We start from the raw sequence: 17,599 nt of genomic DNA on the forward strand, positions 1-17,599 counted from the left end.
ATGAATGAAGATTTCCTGCAGATGATGATGCATGACTGGACATCTTAGGTCCCCATGTCAAAGGTTGACACTGGGGTCGAAGATGAAAATTGCTAATCTTCCTGTGTATTTTGCTGGATGCTTGATTGTCCTATAGAGGTATTCTAACAAATACAAGAAATCAGGAATGTTATTCCTCTTTACAGACACAAAAGTTATTCTGCAGTGTGGTAATCACGCCTTACTGGTTAAACGGTGGTCATTCCACAGTGGAGGACTCATCAGTGTAAATACAAATGTAAATACATTTGTTGTGATGCGTTTCCAGCAGAGTTGTCGTTTCATTGTAGTGAGTGATAGAACATTATGAAACGTCTGTAAAACATTAAACGAGGGTGGAGTTAAAGGAAAGAAGAACCAAATGGTGACTGGTGGTTTCCATGTCTTTATGTCTGTGCTAGAATTAGGGCCTTCATTGTGAAGGATGTGTGAGGCAGAGCTTGACTCAGTTTGGTTTCAAAAATATCATTTTTTTTCTGAGCTTGGTGATTTATGAAGTGGTTTTAAGTCTTTGGGCACATTGTGGTTCAATCTGTGCTTTGTTTGGTACTGAAAAAAAAGCACATCAGGCAAAATAAGCAATGCTATTAGCTACTTCCTATGCCAAACAACCTGTACAAACACACCCACACAGATATAACGTATAATGTAGTGTAACAGTAATGAGAGTGCCGTCAATCTTCACATCTGACTCTGAAAAAATTGAATAAGCATATTCTTTTAAATGTCTGCCAAACAGTGTTAATGTTTTCTTGTCATTTAACCTGAAGAAACTGTGATTCTGACCAAATACTTTCTCCATAACATATTCATTATGCAGCAGTTGCATCCAGGGGTCTGGTGACACAGAGTGACGTTTCTGTCTCCGTTCCAAAACAACGAAGAGGAATGGAATTTCATTTGTGGTACTCAGCTTTAAAAAAAAAAAAAAAAAAAAAGACATGTAAGACATTCAACAGCAAAGTCTCTTGCTGTTAAAAGTGTCTGAATTAGGTTTTCAAAAATTAGAAATGAGGGTATCCTGGTCGCCTACGAGCATCCACAGTTTGAATCTGACTGGGGACCTTTGTTGCATATCATCCCTTTCTTTTCTCCTCAGTTCCTGTCAAATCTGTTGTCACTATCACATGAAAGCGAAAATACACCCCCAAAAAAAGAGATGTATTGAAAGGCCACTTCACTCAGATTACAAAGAACAGCTCATTTTTCAACCCAAGTGTTCCCATCAGTCATTTTCTGGATAATCCACAGAATATGCTTTCAACAGAATATGGTGAACTGACCCCTTAAAAAGGAACGTCTTTCCCGGTGTGAATGTTTTTATGACTGAAAAACTGTATACCGACATCCTGGAAAGTGTAAACATAAAAATTATTTTGCGATAACCTCTATTTTAAATAAAAACCTGAGTCAACCTTTTTAAACAGTCTATAAATCCAGCAGGAAGTTCCCCAAATCTGTCGTCCCAGGACTCGGTGCAGTCGTGTGATCATTCAGGGTAAATTCCTCATTTTAGAACAGGAACCTAAAAGAAAATACTGCGCGAGACACAACAAAGACAATTCATGTTTGTACCAATCTTATAATTTATTTAAATATATTTCATTTTTAAATATATATATTTATTTTACACCCATTTGATAAATGCCAGTTCACTTCAATTTATGGATTCCTCTTATGTTTTGTTTTACAGTATGTACATGTTTCTCCTGTTTTAAACGATCATGGCCTACATTATGTACAGTGGAACCTTGTGACACTTCAAATATATAAATATTGACTGTACCACGTTCTACCAAAATCCACAGGAGGGCTGTGACTTACAACCGCCACCTCTTTTTAAACAAGTCTCACAAAGGCGCAGAGAAATGTTCATGCAATGAATAATTTAATCACAGTTCTTTGTCAGTGTGCACACAAGTGGGTGAAACTATGCTGTGACTGCCAGCCGGGGGTCTGTGACAGCTTTCTGTCTGCATAATAGGTACAGAGCGAACCAATTGTGAGTCATACTCAAAATAGTACATTTGGATTTTGCTCTTTTCTTAAAGAAATGAACAAAATAAAAATATGCAATCCCTTTTTTTTTTTTTTTTTTTTTTTTTTTTTTTTAGCAACATCTTTTTGGATGCCAGCAGGAAAAAAAAGTCCCCATGATTGTTGCTCTCGGCCACTTGTTTCTTTTTCTTCTCCACTCTTCAGTTTCACCATCTTTATCTTGGTCTGGTTTTGTTGCCCGGTTGCTCCCTCGTGGTTACAGCTAACCATCAAGGCCCAGCCAGAGCGGTGGGTGGCTGTAATCCGCGCCTTAGCAGAACAGACCTCACTGAAAGGACAATACTGTGCCTAATATCAGTCGGGGATGTTCAGAGTATTTTAGGTTTCCCTCTTACTGTCCAAGGCACTTTTTTCCCAAGCTTTTTTTTTTTTCTTCTGGAGAACTCGTATTTGGCTTCAACCTGCAATGAAGAGAATGTGAAATTCAGCACTGTCTCAAACTTGGCAGCAGCTGACAAATGGTTTCTTCTCCAAAGAGAACCGCGAACAATAAATTAGGAAACTTGATTTGCCACAGATCTGCTGCTAGAGCCTGTGTGTATCAACACAGCACTCGTGTCAACCCTGTGAACATTTGTCTCTGTGTCTCCAGAAAAACATGATATTTACCCTGTGAACTTAAGCCCTTGTTTTGTACAGGATTCATTTTGCACAGAAAAGTTGCACTACCTCACTATAAAAATACTCCATTACACCTAAAAGCCCATTCAGAATTTTACTTGAGTAAAGGAACATAGGTATTATCAGCAAACTAGACTTGATGTAGTACTAATTATGTAGAATGGCTACTTTTGGGGTACTATGTTATTATATATGTTTGGGTTACCATTATTGGTGCATTAATGAGTTAGCAGCATTTTAATGATGTAGCTGTTCAAGACATTTTTAACTAATTTTTATTATTGATATTAATCTTTAACAGTGCATTTTTGAAAGTGATCATGCTTAGTGTCTGTGATCCTAATCAGTGTTTTTAAAGCCCGATATTGTTACTTTTACTGAAATAAATGATCTGAATACTTCCTTTACCGCTGTCATCTTGTCACATGGCTTTGAATCTTTAGTTACTTAACAGTTTACATGTATTACACACGATGTCATGTGCGCTGGCCTAGCTAAACTCTGTGTTCTACGTCCTATGTCCTGTGTACACATCTTCTCTTCAACAGCAGAAGACATGTCTGTTTGAATTAGAGGCGAATATACAGTATTATATTACCTTGTGTGTGCTACCCCTCTGTGCACTGCAGGCTGCCGGCTAGCCGTGTGAGAAGCCGCGCACATCTTTTGAAGTCTGAAACGAGGTGAAAAGGAGAGACTATGAGTGGCTGCTTTCCACACGGTGTGGTGACACTGTATAAACAAAGTCATTCCTCATAGTTTAAGGGTGTGATCGCAGCTTACATGCAGGTATTGTGCAGTCTCTGGTGTGGTGGTAGACTCTGTACACTTGCTTCCTGCACTTGGGACTGAAGTAGAGCGGACCTGAGAGGAGAGAACGAGAACAGGCTTTAAGAACATCTCCAGCTCTGCGGCCACCTGCACGAACATCTGTTTCACAGCCATTATCTAAGACTGTCATACACTCCTCTTGTGTGTTTGACTTCCTCAGGGAAAAACATAGGGTCTCCCTGACTTTCTCACACTTGACACACAGACACGTGAGAGCCACTTACACAGTAGTTTGCAATGATGCCTTACCTGTTATATGTTTTAGGAATTTCTCCTTCTTTCTGAGATCTCTGGGGAACACAGCTGTGGAAAGAGAGAAGGAGTGTCAGGTATAGCTGCAAGTTTCAACCTACAGCTGCCTTCAGATAGAAACGACATGCATTTTTATTAGAAGGCCTATCGACAGTGGTCTTTCTCAGGGAACATCCGGTGTCTTTTGTGTAAATGAAAACCCTGAATAAACCATGACATCTCAGTGAAGGAAGATATCCACAAAAACTAATGGTGATACTGCCAGGAAGTCATTAAAGGGTCGGTCCACCTAAAATTCAAAAAAGAATTCTCACATAACTCTGTTAATACCTAATCATGTGGATAGTTTTGCTGCCATTTGTCTAGGTTCTGAGATACCACTTGAGGCAAGTGAGGAAATGTTTTCAGTGGCCTAATTTGGGTGCAACAGCCCTTTAACTCTGTCCCACCTGTCTACAGTGTCTTTGCAATGTGAATACAAAACACGTTCCGGTGGGATACATCTTCCATTATAGCTACAGCATCCTCTTGAGGTCACGCCCAGATGACACGCCGCCACTCACCGACAGCCTGATCTCCTCTGTCCTTTTTCAAGCTGCGTAAATCCTTTGGCGCCACCGGAGATGAGGTCTTCGCCCGCGACGTCGACGGGGCGTCCGTCCTCGCGCTCTGCCGACCCCGGCTCTCCTCCGCGTGCCTCACGATCTCTACCACCTGCCTCAAGTCCAGCTGCGCCTCCCTGCCGGCCGCGGCCGTCGCCGGCGCCGCCGAGGGCGCGCTCTCGCCGCAGTGGCCGGTGAGCGTGCACATCAGCAGCACCAGTCCCATGGTGAAGTGCCTGCGCAGTCCACTCATAGCTCCCGCGGAGTGAGAGGCTGAACAGCGCAAGGAAAAGAAAAAGGAAAAGCAAAAAGTGAACTCCTTATCCAGCGCCGCTGGGGGGGGGGGAGTTGAACCGGACACCTGCGGGAGAGATCGAGGAGAAATGTCAAAACCCAAGTGGTTCTCGTATAATTTCTGCCTCTGAATGGTCCAGATCCTCATTACACCCGCTGAGAACACAGTGAGGAAGTTTTGTAACTGTTACAGGCATAATAAACACTACGATCAGACCTTGACCGTGGGCCACCAAGATTTACAAACGGACTTTTTTCTTTTTCTTTTTTTTTTTAAGTTTTTGCTTCATCTTTGATTTGGAAAAATCACATTTGGACTCATTTGGCCGCGACTGATGCGGTTTGCGCGCGTTGTGCAACAACTCTGATCTGTTAGTTCTCTCAACGAGCTCCCATCTATATATCAAACACCCCGCCTCATATCCCTGACAATGCAAAGCTTTGCCACATTGTGAACAAGCCGAGGCTACAGCCACTTTGGCCACGCCATCACTATAAGTAGGCTACAGGTTTCGGTGGTGAGCTGTAGCGCCTTCGGCGACCTATTAGTGGCCTGGTTCCGTTTAATTTGGGCAGGAATTCCATCAAGATTTCCTTTGCTTTAGACACCTGAACATGATTTGCACTAGGTCTCAGCCGGGCAAGTCGGTCTCAGAACACCGGCGGCAAGACATTAGTGAGACCAAACGATGCTTTATTCGATCAAAGTGAAATATTTCAGAGGTGGACGACAGGTTTCAAAAAATGCTGTTACCTTCAGGTCTATATAGCCTCTTCAGATGCTCTTCAAAAGTCCCGTGCTACCCGCAATGATAAAAAAATGGAAATAAAGAACCGTGGGCAACTTTCTTTTAGGTTCCTGTTTCTGTCCGGTCACAAATATGTCCTCTTAAAGTCTGCTTTTGCGCAGGAAAAAAAATCAGGGCTTCTGAAGTCGCACGGGTTCTCGCTGAGCATCTGTGACCGTCCGCTGAGCACCGGGCCGACTGTGGGGAGAGTGGACGAACAGCTAAAGGATCCGGGGCTCCAGGTCCCGTGTGCGTCCTCGCCGGAGTAGCAGACCAGTCTCCCCGAAGTAAAGCTCACTTTTTATTCTGTCTCGCAGACGCGGTGGCCTGTCCCCTGTGGGTTACTCCGTCGTGTCTGTCATAATAAGAAGACGCATTATTGGCACTCCTGAGGCGGTGAAGTCCACTTGAGTTGCCTGACCATCACTTGAACGCTGTGTGAAGTTTTCCGCGCCCCCTCCTTTCCGTTTCTCAGTTTATCTGTGCGAACCGCAGTTACAGGAAGCCTTCCTTTCCCACTAATACATATACTGAAATTTCCAATCAGCCCAGAATAGAGAGCAGATACCGGCATCTTAGTGGAAATACTCCCTTTTTTTGATTCTCATAACCCAATTTAGGGCCATTGTGCGCATTACATCCATGCGAATTGAAACACAATTACACACCGTTTAAGGATGATTCTTATCTAATCAATGCAGGCTATTTTGTTATAACGACTTGGACTTGGGGTTTTCAGTGCATGACTGAGTACAGTGACTCTTGTGGCCGTGCGTAAAGTCAGACCTTGGTGCTGAAAGGACAGCGCGCACTGTCACCCTGCTCCAGACCTCGTCTCGGAACAGCCAGGGCTCTGAGAAGTTTAGTGGTAATGACAGTTCAGGTTCTTAGCCCATGTATGGGCTTCATCAGGCGTCCACCCTAATGAAGTGCGCTACAGGCAGACACCACGGCCGGAGCAGAGCCGGACATCTGACATGCCTGTGGAGACAGACATGCCTGTGTACTTTTCCTACACAGTCAATAAAGTTTGTCATTGACATTGAGATTAGAGCTGGACTGCAGTGCCCACTAAAACCCATTGTAATGTAACAGTGATACAACTTGTAATTTTTCATTAAAGGACAATTAGAAGTGCATTTAACCATCATATATCTTTGATATATGACTTTCCCTCTGAAAAAGTATATTTTATTTTTGTTTTTGCTGACTCTTAACTGCAAATATTCTATCATGCATCAAATATTCCAATATTATCAAATTAATATCAGACTGAATAAAAATGTCTGGAATTCACTGATGTATTCAGTATTGAAAGGTGGCAGTTTCAGCAGGGGGCGTCATTCTGCAATCACTGCACATTAAAATCAACCAAATGTTAATATTTGTAGTCTTATGCTCTCCACTCTCAGAACGCAGGGCTGTCCCCAGAGTTAAAAAGAAGTGAGCAGGCTGCAGGGTGTCTTCCTGTCATGTCCCCTTCCCCTGAAACAACCTCCCTGCTGACGTCAGACTGTCTGACTCCATTGGGGCATTTAAATCCAAACTTTAAAGTCGTCTTTATGCCTTAGTTTTCAGTTAGTGGCTTATTCTTTGATTACTTCAGGCCTGGTACCTGTTACAATTCTCCTGCCGGCAGGTCGGTCTCAGTCTCAATTAATCCATTTTAAAACCTATTATGCACAGTATAGTCACATGGCACATGAGAATTCTCTTTGTCTCTCTCTCCCTCTGTGTGTTTTTTTTCCTCCACGTGTGAATGATGTGCTTGGTTTTGCCTCTCGTATGAGTGTGTAGTCTGTCTTCCTTCCAGGGGTTCATCGTGGAGAAGAGACCATGTGGCTCAGGTCCAATCTGTTGACGATACCTGGAAGTTGCTCGATGTCCTCACAGATCATCTCTTCTGCACATCATCCTTGTCCATATGTCTTGTGCACTCTGAAAACTTTGATCATAGCAGTTATTAAGACATTATGAACAGGCGTATAACCCTGTTTAATCCAGTTTCTATTTTCATGCAGTTGAATGACCTTTCTAAACTTTGGTACAGTCACATGTGAAAGTGAGTCAATGAGTCATGTTCATATGATTTTAAATAAACCACATGTGCTGAGCCTCACAGATGTGGTGTGGTGGTCACTGGTTTCAACACACTAATTGTCTCATTCTCCCTTTCCCCCTGAACTCTCTGGTATTTTTCTTAAGACATTTTGATTCATTAATTAATTAGAGGAGGATGTGGCTGTCTTCCCATGAACGCGTCTTTTTCTTCCTGAGTTTCTTGGTCAGTTGAAAATTTCACTTCCTCAAGGTGTTACTCAGGGGCACTGTTTAAGCTTTGTCAAAGAGTGAGGTCTTCTCTGATTTTGGTCACAGCAAAAGAATCCACTTCTTTAATAACGGATGTTGAAAATATTTTCATTTGTGAGGGTTAGATAAACTGACACCATTGATGGCTTTACACTGACCGATAACATCCTGGGCTAGAAACAACACATTTTTAGGTTGTGTGAAAACAACAAGAGATGTGTGCTTTCATTTGCTGGAAGGAATGGTACAAAAAATTAAGCATGATTAACATCTGTAGCAAAAGCCCAGCTTTTTAACTGTTCTCTTCCACCTTTTTTTATATGCAAGCATGAAATGGAATTCCTTCTACACTTATATCCCACCCAAAAAAATATTTATCACTGTCCTGCCGCTGGTATGCATATAAGACTTGCCCTCCATGTGTTTCTGGTTAAAGAAAATCCTCTTAATTCATAAAATAGATCCTTGTAAATGTTCTAGATTCTTGTTCTGATCACCTTATCTTTTCACGGCTATCTTATCTCTCTTTCCTCTCAGTCTTTCACCAATTGGTTGACCTTTACTTTGCTATAACTTGAACTGAGTGAAGACTGTGAATTGTCCTGCAGTTGAGTCAGTCAGTACATGTATTGAAAATGGATATTTTAACCACACATGAAGAAACAGAGTTTATCGCTGGATACAGCTGTGTTGGAGAAATACGATATGTGTAGTAGCGAGATGCTACCGTAAACAGCAAGGGAGTTTGACAGCTTAAAACATAGTTGGTGAGATTATGGATTGCCTTCACCAATAACGTGGATGAAACAATGAGTAACACGTATCTAGCATCAAGTTCTCTCTGACAGAGATACGTTGTATATAGGTTTATGTTTGTAGCCAATTCAAATCTGCAGGTTATGTTGTCAGTTTAGCATTGCACTTCCTTAACATGTTGGACTCATGATGGACGGCTAAAAAAAAACACCAAAATTGATTCAGCAGAAACAGATGTATCGTCTTGTTTATTCCATGCATTCTTTTTCCTCGTAAAAACCTTGCACCTACATTAACCACAAAGCAACTTGACCTTTTGAAAGTTTGGTCGTAGAGTCAGGTGTGTTATGCTAGTAGCGGCTTATGTGGCCTTGAGCTGCTAGCCTCAAGAAGAGAAGTGGTATGAGGAGCGGGCTACAGATACCTGGTAACCTCACTTCTTTCTAACTCCAAACCCCGAGATTTCTTTCATTTTTGAACTTATAGTCTTCAGACCAAACTATTGCCGCCTCAAGTGACATCACTTTCCCATCCAAGGGAATGGAACAGTGGTCACTCCCTTCTCTTATATGCGTGACACCCCTCCTGGAATATAAGCCATCGAAAAGGAATCTCAAGAGTTCTCAGTCATTTTCTTTACATAAAGCAGCACTGATTTTACACTGGAGTAAAAGGTTCTTATTTTTGTTCGTTGCTGTACCAATCCAGAGCGCCAGATGTTTTTGAGCTGTAAAAAAGACTGTCCTTGCCCTGCCTACTCTTGCTTTGACATCTGCAACTGTACCTCGCTGTTTGTCAATGATACTCCCCAAGTAGGTAAAGTAGTCTATTTCAATCCTGCTGCCTTTGAGTGGGATTGGTTCAACACTGGTTGTATTCATCCTCCTGATCTTTGTTTTTTCCTTATCTATGTTAAGTCTTACTTGTGAGGAGGTAGCTGCAAGTGTTGGTCTTATCCTGCATCTGGTGGTGGCTGTGTTACAGTAGTGCCAAGTCATCTGTGAAGTTTAGATCACCCAGCTGTATCCACAAAGTCCACTGGATTCTGTTTTTTCTTTGTTCAGTTGTTGTTCTCATTACCTAGTCAATGGTTAGTGGAAACAAGAATGGAGATAATCATCAAACCTCTCTGACTCCAGTTTTGACCTCGAACTAGTACTGGTAACCTGTCCTTCATGTATCATTCTACAGATCATTCCGGCATAGCTGTTCTTGATAAGATTCACCAGTTTAGTGGGCACTCCATAATGGCTAAAAAAGCTTCCAGAGGCTCTACCTGTTCACACTGTTGTTTTTTTATAGCTGACAAAGTTGACATACAGTCAGGAAATCCACTGTAATGATTGCTCAATGACAGTATGAAAAGTGGCAATCTGGTCAACACAAGGTGGATTCCTCTTTAATCCCACTTTTTGGTTTCTTAACTGTTGGTCAACTGCATCCCTCATTCTATCTGGGATGACTCAGATAGACTCTATTTAACACTTTCCCTAGCACAGACACTAGGGTAGTTCCTCTCTTGTTGGAACAGTTGCCCAGGTCTTCTTTCTTAAGGAGTTTGTTGATAAAGCCCTCTTTCCAGGTATTTCTTCTTCTTCCCAGATCTTTCTGAAAAGTGGATACAGCAGTCCCACAGTGGTATCCAATCCTGCCTTCAATGCTTCTGCTGGGATGTTATCTGGTCCGGCTGCCTTGCCGTTCTTTAGTTTCTGAACAGCCTTTCTGATTTCCTCCTTACTGGGTATGTCCCAACTGATGAGGAGATTGTTTTTTGCTGGTTGGATATCTGGGGGATGTGGTGGTGAGGGTCTGTTAAGCAGTTCTTCAAAGTGTTCTGCCCCTATTATTGAATTAACCTTCTTTGTTCATAATGGTGTAATCTTCTTTATCTTTCACTGGTCTTTGTGGTATGCTACGCTTGCCTGACATCTTTCTGGTGGTGTCATACAACTGCTTCATGTTTTCCCTGCCTGCTGCTCCTTCCGCTTCTTCGAGGTTGTCGATGTATTACAGCTTGTCCGCCTTGATACTCTTCTTCACGTCTCTGTTTGCATCATTATCCTCTTTTTGTACCTTTGCTTTTGATGCTCTTGTGTGGTTGTTTGTCACTGCCGATTTCTTCTATTTCCTTACTTTGATCTTTTGTAGGGTTTTAACAGATATCCATTCCTTTTGTTGAAATTTCCTGTAGTCAACAACTTCAAACCATGTTGATGTTTTGTATCTTTAATATTTTGCCAATGGCTGTAGATGCTGGTCTCATCCTCAAACATATCCTGGATAACTTTAAATTTGTTAGAGAATTTCATTCTGTACTGTTCTCGAAATTGCATTTTTGTATATTTCCCGTTGCCTCTGTCCTGTTCTTCTTTAACTTAAGCTTCAGTCTTGCAGGTAGTAAGTGGTAGTCTAGTCTGACGCTACATCGGCTCTCCTTTTTACTCTCATGTCCTGTATTTCTTGTTTATACAGACGTTATCTATTTGATTCTCTGAGATATGGTCTGGTGATACCCATGTTGCTTTGTGGCGCTTCTTATCGTGGAAGATGCTGCCTTCAATGACAAGCTTGTTCAATGTGCAAATTTCTATGAAATTCTCTCCAATCTCACTCATTTGTCCAAGTCTGTGTGTTCCCATCACCTCGTCATATCCAATGTTATCTTCTCCGATCTTTGCATTAGAGTCTCCCATAAGGATGGTTACATCTTTCTCTGAGTATTTACCCAGAATCTTCTGTAGTTCTGTCATACAGTTCATCTTTCACTGCTTCTCCACTATTGTTTGTTGGTGTGTAGCTTTGGATCACGTTCATTTTGATCTTCTGTTTCTTTGTTCTGAAGGATGTTGTGGCGATTCTTGGTTTCATGCGCCTCCCAGCCTATGAGTGCCCTCTGTGCAGACCTTGATAGCATAAGTGCTTCCCCATCCTCTTCATGACCAAAATAGAGCAACATCTCTCCACTCATCAATCTTTTCTGGGCCAATTGCGTCTATATCGTTTGCTGAATCCCAGTAGCACAAGATTTGAATTTTTTTATTTCTGCTACTATTCCGGTTGTTTTCCCCCTTTGGTATATGGTCTTTACATTCCACGTTCCAAAGGTGATGTTGTTCTTGGTTGAAAGAAGGCTGTAGTCCTGAGGCTTCCAGGGACTTCTGACTTTCACCACACAGCTTCATAATTCTTTGTACTGAAGAGCTTTTCTCTCCCAGTACTAAGTTCTCTTGTTTTTCCCTTGTCTGTGTTTCTGTAGCAAGTGAAGTATTTACAGGGCATGGATACTAACCTTACACCCATCCCTCGTCCTTTCTCAGCCAGACTTGGGACTGGCCATGGCGGATTTTACATGTGCTTTGTGAGCAGCTTTTACTGGAATAAATTAGCTTTCACAAATATCTCATCATCCTTCTCGTTGGAAGGAGTGGTATACAGGACAGAAAATCTTGACTCCTGTCCCTGTTTAAAGATAGTCTTTGGCCCTGAATGCAAAAGACCTCTAAGATCTTTCTCCGGCCATCTGCTCACCCCCGGTTGATGATGTCGACTTCCTCCTTGTCAAAGCTATGACTGGGTTGGGTCTTGTGTTCACAGACAGTTGAAGTTGAGTGTTTCCAGGGTTAATTCAGCCTCTAGTTACGCTTCCAATCTGTGTGTCATTTAAATCTGTAGTCAAAGTTAGCAAGAATGGAGTAATAGTCAACTAAATGCTTAAAACCAGCTGGAACTTTATCATCCCAAGTCCTGTACAATCATAAATAAGTGTGTAAATCTGCCAATTTGAAAGATTTAATATAGTATGGAACAAATTATCAAAGGAATCTTACTTCAATTACTGTGGCTAATCAGACCTCTTGCCATGACTGTGCAGGCATGTACATTCTGTGCTTGACTGACAGCTCCCAAGGAGACATATAGGATGGAAATAGGAGCTCCAGTAAGGGTCAACTAGTTTGCATTTTTTTTACCTTCTTTAACACTGCACAAGAAAGCAGACAACACAGTAAAACCACATTCCAGGTCTAGATGTCTGAACAGATTTCACATGCACCTGCCAACAAGTGTACTTCACAAGAAACTGGCTTCATCCTTAATGTCCACTTCACTCGGACAGTTTCACTCTGCTTGACAAACATACCATTTATACAAAGTGTTGTTCAGGTTCAACAAACTTTGAAGCTTCATTGTCTTACGCTGCCATATGCTGTCGTAAAAAAATGAGTTCATATTTTATTCTGTTCCCATTGTGCGTAAAAAAGGGTGCAACTTCAACAGATAGCGGAAACTGATTACAAATTAATGAATCCTCAGACACTGAAGTAACGTTTAACTGTTTACTGTTCTACTGTCTTCAGGCTCATTAGTTGTCACGTTTTAAAACTGGAAACAAACGTGAGTATAATTAACACAAGGGAACGAAGACCGTGCTTAAAATTATGCTGTTATATTTCCATTAGCAACTGTAGCTAACACCAAAAGCCTTTAGCATGAATAGCATGTAACACAGAGGTATGTATAAATGTAGTGTTAAAATATTACACTTAAAATAACGTATCCATCGAGCATATAGATTATGCAATGTAGTTATGAAAGAAATAAGAGGCGAACTTTAACGCAAAGCCATTCCCACAGCAAGAACGGTAAAGAAAAGACCATTTGACCTTGAAACCCAATCGACACATACAGCGAATACATTCATAAATAATTGCAATACAGTGCCATAAAGCATCCACCAGGCGGTGCCAAATTATACCATGACATGTTTCATGACAGTTTTGGTTGTTTCCACAACCAAAACCTGCAGTTTTGGTTGTGGATTTGGCACAGCTGAGCCAGTTCATCCAGCACTGCAGAAATTAGGCAATGGGAAAACACTTGACACCAGAATGAGAATAATATTAAAAAGAGGAGAAACTACCTGAAGCAGCAGCTCTCTGGATCTGCAAAACCTAGAAAAAGACATATTTTCAGCAATGCAGTCTGCTCTGTGTGGGTGTGTCTGCACAAATATTGTACGTCTGAGTTAATGGGTGTAATGATGTGTAGATATGTGTTTAATGTGTACATTCTATACATTATAATGTATACTTTTTTTTTTTTTTTTTTTTTACAATTTGCACATTTTTCCTTTGATGTGGAAAGCAGTGAACAATCAGTACAGCACATGGTTTCCATTAAAAAAACATGTCATCAATCTCCATCTTCTTACACTTTGTGATTTTACACTCAAAATAAATGTGCTTAAGTATAAATGACTGTGATACTACTCTGACTGATGTTGATGATGTTTAGTTTTTAAGAGTAGTTTTTTTTATTGTCATGTGACATTTAAATTTTAAAAATATTAAAAACATTAGCACATTTAGCTATGAACTACAGTAGTTATAAATGGGTTATAAACCTGATGACTAAAGCTTTTAACCTTGGTAAATCAACATTGGAACAGAGGCAGTCATTAAAATAAAAAAAAATTCATGCAAATATTTTCTTGTGAAGCTTATCAATGTTGTCAGACGGATTAATTTTTTATGTAAATATATCTTTATCCGCATAAGTTTTGCACGTTTTCACGTGGGACAACAATATAATTAAGTCTCTAATAACTGATTTTTTGGCAGGGAAAACAAGCTGAATGCTGTCTGCTAACGTGATAGCTAACGTGTTAGCAAACAGTTGCCTATTTAGACAGATACTGTACAGAGCAACATTATCATTCATATAGAGTGGTGTTTCAGGTATTCTCGTGAATATAAATAAATTATACACTTTTCTTTTAGCGCTGTTTTTGTCCACCCATTCACGTGAGAAAAATACCTGGCTCTTTAGCTGCTAAATGCTCCAATATATTCATTAGCTCGTCGTTAGCTGTGTGTGTCTGGCATCTCGCACTGAGCAGCATACAGTTGGGATTTGGAGCTTTTTCACAAAAACAGCTGTCTGCTATGATGAACTGTCTTGTGGAAGAAATTTTTAAAAGCCACTGCTCTTTCCCCCAGGTCAGAACTATACAGTGCCACATGGAAACTACTTGACCAAACAGTTGCACATATATTAAAGTATAGTCAGCGAATCTAATCCAGTAAACTTTTTGTCAAATTCAGTGAGTATCTCCTCACTCTAGCTGTCTGTTCTGTGTGTGCACTGAAAAAAAAAGCTGGTGTTCCTACAGCTCTGGAAATGGGAAACACACAAAGTGGCAATGGACCGAGCCACAAAACAATATTCCAGCCAATCAGCAACAGGGTGCGTTCATGCTTGTGCACGGGACGAGGAAAAAAAGAAGGAGAAGAGGGGAGATGGGGGAGAGGGGGCAGTGGGAGTGAGAGATGGTAGATTGGCACATGCTAATGGAAAGTGCCAATTTAAGGATTACCAGAGTAAGGAGAAGGAGCAGTCGCCCCTTCCGTGGGAACAGCCAAAGAGGAGAAGGTCAGAAGAACAAAAATTGAAATTTGGTGTTTTTCTTTTGCTCCTGAGTTCAAATATCAACAGTGAATAACTCACTCCTCCTTTAATGCCACTTGTTATTAAGGTTTCTGTTTTGAAGGTTTGTGGAGTGAACTGGTGGTTTCTGTGTTGCACAAGGAAATATTTTGTGGTGAATGCTTATTATCACCAAGAAATACTACATAGCATTGGAATCTGAAAGTACACATTAAAATAAGGTAAAAACAAATGAACTGAACATGAAAAGGTCTGCAGTATCGCTATTTATTTTTGTGTTTTTATAATTGTAATTTAATGAGAATTCAATACCGCACACTCCTTCTGATTCCCTCCTAATTGGAAAGAATCCATAAATGTAAAATAGTTGTGAACATTTTCCTCCATGTAAGATACATGTTTGTTATTAGAGGTTGGAGTCAAGGAAGGTGAAGTCAGAGAGAAAGTTTTTTTTCTTTAACACTTTGTGACGCACATGATGTACAGTGGAGTCCAAAAGTCTGAGACTACTTTCCATTTGGGAAAGTGGTCTCAGCCTTTTCTCAGCCTCCACTGTACATGAAGCATGTAACTTAAATGTCCAATGAAGTGACGAAAAGTAGCAGCGGACGAAAGTTAGCAATTACCAGAAAAGCTAAGAGTAAATGAATCCAGGAAACATTCAAGACGGAATAAAAGCCCATTGCTCAAACCATTGAGCAGGTGAGATTGATTCTAGCCAGATGTTAATAAAGGTGTAAATGCATCCACCTCCCCCTGACTCATCCATAATGTCCTGTCATTCTCCTCATTAAAGCGATAGGAAAAAGCAGCTGCAGCTATTTCAGTACATACTTTACGATCTTACAGTGCAGTCACTGGATGATCAGTAGGTTTTAGGGAGCAGCACTAGTGAGATGATGAAACTTTTGTCTCACTCATTGTCAATTCATATGAGTCATCTATGTGTTGGCGAAACTGCTACTGATGTAACTCAGTCGCTGAAGTGCAGAAGTTACTCTTCTTCTGGTGTTTTTGGCGGATACCAAACAGCTTCAGGTGCATTACTACGGACCGTGGTGCTGGAGTGGGGCTAACCCCAAATTTGGCTGTCCTAAATGATCTAATTTTACCACGGTCCCTCGGGGAATTTAAATCTGAACCAAGATCAAGCTCCTACCGTTTGGCTTGATCTATCTAGAAAAAAATGGAGAGAAATTGACTCCTGTTTGGAAGACAACTGTGGAAAACTGTTTCAGGAAGTATTTTGAACAGGGAATCGTAAAGATGTGACATACATCTAGTTTCCGGTAGTGTTTGCTCTCTCTCTCTCAAATTCAAATTCAAATAAGCTTCATTGCATGAATGTTAAGGTTACTATTATTGCCAAAGCTAAATTACATATCACTGAATAATTACATTTTACAAAAAGAAAAACAAATCTCTCGCTGTCTCTCTCTCTCTCACACACTGACACACACACACACACATACACACACACACACACACACACACACACACACACACACACACACACGCACACTTTAAGTTTCCCCACACTAATATTATTAAGGGATGTTGAGTCATTTTGGATCAGTCTTGTGTCTTAGTATAATGACTCACTAGAATTCTAAACTTGGTCTTCTGCATTAGTTACATGATGGTGATGATTATGCTCTTCTTCCACATAAAGGGATGAAAGAGTTTGTTGGAGATGTCTTCACATCTGGTGCATTAAGTTTAAATGTGATGACAATAATGTTGCCCACTTTAATCTATCTATCTATCTATCTATCTAGGTATCTTTGTTTAGATGTGACAAAGTGGTGGGTTAGACTTGAAATAAAAGATAGAGTAAGACAAAAATATTAAACATATAACCATAATCGGTGTAGGTCTGTATTGAAGCACTCATTGTTCCTGAAAGTATAAGCTGTGTTTCAACATGTGACCTGACTCTGTGGCTTGAACTTACTGAACCAATGAAGCTGATATGCATGGATGCTTACACACAGCTGAATAAAGGGCTTCCTTATTTTTGGTCAGTAAACCTTGTACCCGCTAAACAATATCACCGTTTAGTGTCATATATGGAAGATTTAACAGAACTATTCATGTTCTGGTTTCTTCTTAGGTCTGATACTTTTAGCAATAGTGGAAATATGATTTTGATTATGGTTTTATGGAAGATTCCAGATCAGCCAGTCATGCCGTTTAGTCCAAATTTCATGACTAATTTATTATCCGCTGCCATAAATCTGAAGTTTATTATAATTCTCTATATAACCTGGGCCAGATAGGTCAAAATAAGGTCAAATAGATCCAACAGGTTACTTGATTTCTTCTGCCCAAACAAAATGTTTGTGCTTGTTTTTCAGTCTTGTTGCCAACATGCACAACATAATTGTCAGCATAATTGTAGTGGCTGAGGTGGTCATGTCACATCCCATCAGCCCATCTCAATGAGAATAAAACACCACAAAAATTACGTCTGCAAACATCAGAAAGCATGTGAGGTTAAACTTTGACTAAAAAGTCTGTGTGAACTGGCTTTGAAACATGACTTGCAGGCTGAATTGTGACAAACTCTGTAAATGTGCAAAACACATTTCTCAAACCACGTTG

General features: G+C 40.6%; 1 protein-coding gene across 1 annotated transcript; it reads right to left on the reverse strand.

Moving 5' to 3' along the window:
* Window positions 1–3,326: 3,326 nt before the first annotated feature.
* Window positions 3,327–4,656, reverse strand: LOC120789471 (ALK and LTK ligand 2-like). The gene is made up of 4 exons (XM_040126200.1): window positions 4,365–4,656; window positions 3,799–3,852; window positions 3,502–3,582; window positions 3,327–3,391 (listed from the first exon to the last, which is right to left on the reverse strand). Exons 1-4 carry the CDS (start codon window positions 4,654–4,656, stop codon window positions 3,327–3,329), a joined length of 492 nt encoding a protein of 163 aa, XP_039982134.1.
* Window positions 4,657–17,599: the final 12,943 nt, after the last annotated feature.

The sequence above is a fragment of the Xiphias gladius genome, chromosome 4 (assembly GCF_016859285.1).
Source record: "Xiphias gladius isolate SHS-SW01 ecotype Sanya breed wild chromosome 4, ASM1685928v1, whole genome shotgun sequence".
Lineage (NCBI taxonomy): Eukaryota > Metazoa > Chordata > Actinopteri > Istiophoriformes > Xiphiidae > Xiphias > Xiphias gladius.

Bases quoted from the DNA above. Each gene is read 5' to 3' on its own strand.
- LOC120789471 (XM_040126200.1), bottom strand. From the start codon at position 4,656: ATGAGTGGACTGCGCAGGCACTTCACCATGGGACTGGTGCTGCTGATG. The intron at 3,583-3,798 runs GTAAGGCATCAT...CTCTCCTCTCAG, and splicing joins ATTCCTAAAACATATAACAG to GTCCGCTCTACTTCAGTCCC. The intron at 3,392-3,501 runs GTAAGCTGCGAT...ACCTCGTTTCAG, and splicing joins AGACTGCACAATACCTGCAT to ACTTCAAAAGATGTGCGCGG.